This window comes from Vigna radiata, unplaced genomic scaffold (genome assembly GCF_000741045.1).
Source record: "Vigna radiata var. radiata cultivar VC1973A unplaced genomic scaffold, Vradiata_ver6 scaffold_264, whole genome shotgun sequence".
Lineage (NCBI taxonomy): Eukaryota > Viridiplantae > Streptophyta > Magnoliopsida > Fabales > Fabaceae > Vigna > Vigna radiata.
Genome location: NW_014543984.1, coordinates 103437 through 107345, shown reverse-complemented (window position 1 = coordinate 107345; position 3909 = coordinate 103437). Strand labels below are relative to the sequence as shown.

The window sequence follows — 3909 nt, the reverse complement described above, 5'->3', positions numbered from 1 at the left end:
AAACCTATATATGAAAAATATGCCACAGTTATAGTTTAGTTTTAACCATCAACTCAAAAATATATTATAAACATACTATTAAATTGTCCGGATCAAGAAAATATATATAACCCAGAAACATACCAGATCATATCAAATGGTTTCCATGTGACTTGAAGTATATATATTTTCTATGATCAAAAAGTTCCAAAATTTTATTGCANAACATAATTATTTACAAGGGAACCTGACACCCAAACCAGATGATGTTGTAGAATAATAACTGAAAACAATAGTTAAAATAACATTTAAAAACAGTCCAAAATAAATCTCAATAATCATGAAAATAAAAAATAAACAGTCCAAAATAAATCTCAATAATCATGAAAATAGAAAATAAACAGTCCAAAATAAATCTCAATAATCATGAAAACAATAGTTAAAATAACATTTGAAAGGAAAAGGAATCACCTCTAAGAGTGAGAGAAGCTCCTCTGCAGAAGAAGGAGGGTTTGCAAGCTTGTTACAGGCTTCGAGAAGTTGTTCTTCCAATCGTTTATCTGCAGACGACATTGGTTGTGTCCTCTCTACTTTTTCTGGTCTTACAGGGACTCTCACTACTTTCGTATCCTTCAATCCATTAATGCCCTAAAAGTAACCACCGCATCCAACCGACGAAGGAACAACGGCGAGGGCAAAAAAATGAAACCTTTGACTAATGACTTCGGTGGTGGAACGACAAACAACGAAACACTACTTAGTCCACAAAGAAGGGTGCACCCAAGAACGATTTTCACAGCAGTGGGTTACAGCACTTCGGTGAAGGAGAGAGAGTTTCGAGATGGAGAGAGAAAAAATTGGTGAGAGAATTTCGAAAGAATGAAATTCACTTTGAGAAAGATGGGACAGATTTCAACTTTTTTCTTTCCAAAAATGTCCCTCAGATCAAAATTAAAGTTTTTAAAAAAATCATTTAAAACAACAAATGACGTAATAACACATGTCGTTGTCAAATTGTTGTCAAATATTTGTTGTTAAAGAAACGTTTTCCTAAACAAATATCCTTGTCTTTTCTCATTTCTTGAGACTCGTCTATAGCTAACACTTGACATAGTTCCTTTGAATATTTTCTATTGTCAAATTTATACAACCTTTCATGCCTAATACAACAACCAATCGTCTTCTTTTAAATGTTCTTACAAAGACGAGAGTCAAACCCAAAGAATACAACTCAGCATGTATCTCCTTTATACACCTTTTCCTATATATCCCACTGATAACTTCTATACTTTCATATTGAAGTTTGTTACACTAATTTAGCATATTTGTTTATTTTATTTTTACATCTTAACTTAGATTTGATTAGCCCATGTTATGTTACCGCCTTGAACACCCAAAGTGGGGCCTAATGCCATCCAAAAATTCAGTATTTTTAGTTCTAATTTTAGTTAATTGTTTTGCTTGTAACTTTCTTTACAAATATTCAATTAAGTTTATTCTTTTTACATTAAACTTCATACTCAAAGAACTGTAATTTGAGTGGCAGAACATATTTTTTTGGAGAATCTCCAATTAAGCTTATTCTTTGTGAGTTGAATTATAGACTCAAAGACCTTCAATTTAAGTACTAGAACGTATGTTTTGGAACGCTGGACGAGATGAGTTTAATTTAGAAATTGTGGGCATTGCAAGAGGCAAAAATTAATTAAAGCTTTTCTTTGATAGTTGTTGCAATTAGCAAGGTTAGGACAAACTTATCTCAAGCTGATGAGAGAAGGGCTTAGCAAGGACCCAAATGAAGTTGAGATACGCCAAGTTAGCAGACAAAACAACAATTCCGCTTTGGCAACACTAAAGAAAAACAGCCTTTTGGGAGATGTGGAACAACTTTTTCAGCACCTTAATTAAGGATGTTTTCTTTTTAACTCTTAAAGATAATAGGTGAAGAATGTAATAGCTAGAGGGTCTTTCTTCAAAACTCTTTTAACTACCTTATCAAACCCTCTAGATATAACTTGATGTGGTTTCCTTCTTATTTTGATCCTGAATATTTTAAAAAAGATATAATTGGATCATGGAAGAGCAAATAGTCATGAAAGAAGTGCAAAGGTAATAAGTAGTAATGTAGCAGACAAAGAAAATTATGATAGAAGAGAGACGGAAATTTTATTTAGAAGGAGTGAATACAGAAGGCACACGGAAACAAAGAGCACGCAAGAAGGTAAGGGTCTTATTTAGTAGCACATGGACTATGTATGAGTAATCATAGCGTGTGAGAATGACCCCATCAGGTATAATACAAGGAAAGCAAAGAGCACAGTGTGATAGTATGGTGATGAGAAGACCTAATCGGATCCAGTGAGAATCTCTTGTGCCTTTTTCTCAACGTAGAGGGGAGGCTCAATCAAGCGGGAGGACTGAGCATCTGAAACAAAAATTCCAGCAAGTGAACCAGATGCGATGAGTTGTAGGACACCCTCAACGAAGACCTCAAGGGATATGTTACCCTTGTCTTTTGGATCAGTGCTGAAACCTGCCAAGAGCTTGTCAACACCGAAGGTGTCTATTAGGGTTTTGTGGAGGTTGACAAATTCGTGTGTGCTGGGGACTTTCTGATCGTAGTACTGGTAATTCACCCAGTGAATACGGTTTGGATTAGCCTGGAACAACTGCTGGTAGTGGGGAAGGACAGGTTTTGAGGGTGCAATGGAGACCACGAGTCCACTGATGGTGGTTTGGAGGTAATCTATGACTTTGCCTATGCTGTAAGCAAAGTCATCTTCACTGGATTCGATGTGCTCATAGTTGATGTCAATGCCATCAATCACAGTTTCAANATGAAACTTGTAGAGCACTGANATTATCTCGTTGAGTGATTTCTTGGCATTGTCAATCCATATTTCTTTGTCTTTAGGATTGAATGGAAAATCGGTGCCACGACCTCCAAGGCTTATTACCACCTTCACACCCTCGTAATCTGCCTTTAGTTCTCTGATACTTTTAGCACTGAACTTGGTCACGTTCCAATTTGCACGGAAATTTCCCTTCCCTTGTTTCTTGCCGCTAGCATCCTCAACGTAATCATCTGAGGCAAAGGCCAAAATGAAGTGAAATTGTGGGATTCTTTTGTTGATGATTTCTACGGGGAAACCTTCAATTGGCGGGACATCCTTTGAACCGATAATGTATTCCCGAAAAATGGGTTTCGGAGACATTCTGAGTTCTTAGTTGTCTTTGTTTTCTTGATATGATTTGATTTGTTTGAGGGATGGGATGAAGAATACCCAACACTTAACGCTATTTATAGAACCAATTAGAGAATTAATAAATATTATCAGATGTACCGTCTCAGTTCGCCAGTTTTGTCACTGATCATTTTTCCTTAATTCGTCATTATCCTTCTCTCAGCATATACGTCATTAGTTGAAGATCAAATAAACTTTTGTTCACTCTTACATCTATGCAGTAAAGAAGATTATCTTAATGATCAAATATACAATCATCAACTTCTCTCATAAATTTCACAAAGCATTATTCACATTACGTTCACACGGTGGTTGTTATGCTGTCTGTCTGAGATCTTATGCCACCTGCCTGCATATCTACGATAGCAAGCTTAGTTATAACATCATATTTCTTTTTTCACAACAAAACTTTTCCTTCTGACTTGTGTGTACAATAAATAATATTATCTAGGTGACCATGTTCTCTCAAATTTATTCATTTTTTTGCTCCTTAAATCGATGTGTACTCATCGCGTATACACTATTTTCAGAATGTCAGGTTGTTGTTTCTGCATGACTTGTTTTTATCTAGTCTATTTTGTTGTCTATAGTATTTAAACAAAAAAAATTAGATAGTAATATTTCTCTTTAAAGTTAAATATTCTTATAAACTGTGTATATTTCTTTTAAAGTTATCTTATTAAAA

General features: G+C 35.0%; 1 protein-coding gene across 1 annotated transcript; it reads right to left on the bottom strand.

Annotated features, from left to right (window-relative positions):
• Positions 1-2120: 2120 nt before the first annotated feature.
• Positions 2121-3232, bottom strand: LOC106755173 (chitinase 2-like). The gene has a single exon (XM_014637281.2). The coding sequence runs from the start codon at positions 3192-3194 to the stop codon at positions 2325-2327; it is 870 nt and encodes a 289-aa protein (XP_014492767.1). The 5' UTR covers positions 3195-3232; the 3' UTR covers positions 2121-2324.
• Positions 3233-3909: the final 677 nt, after the last annotated feature.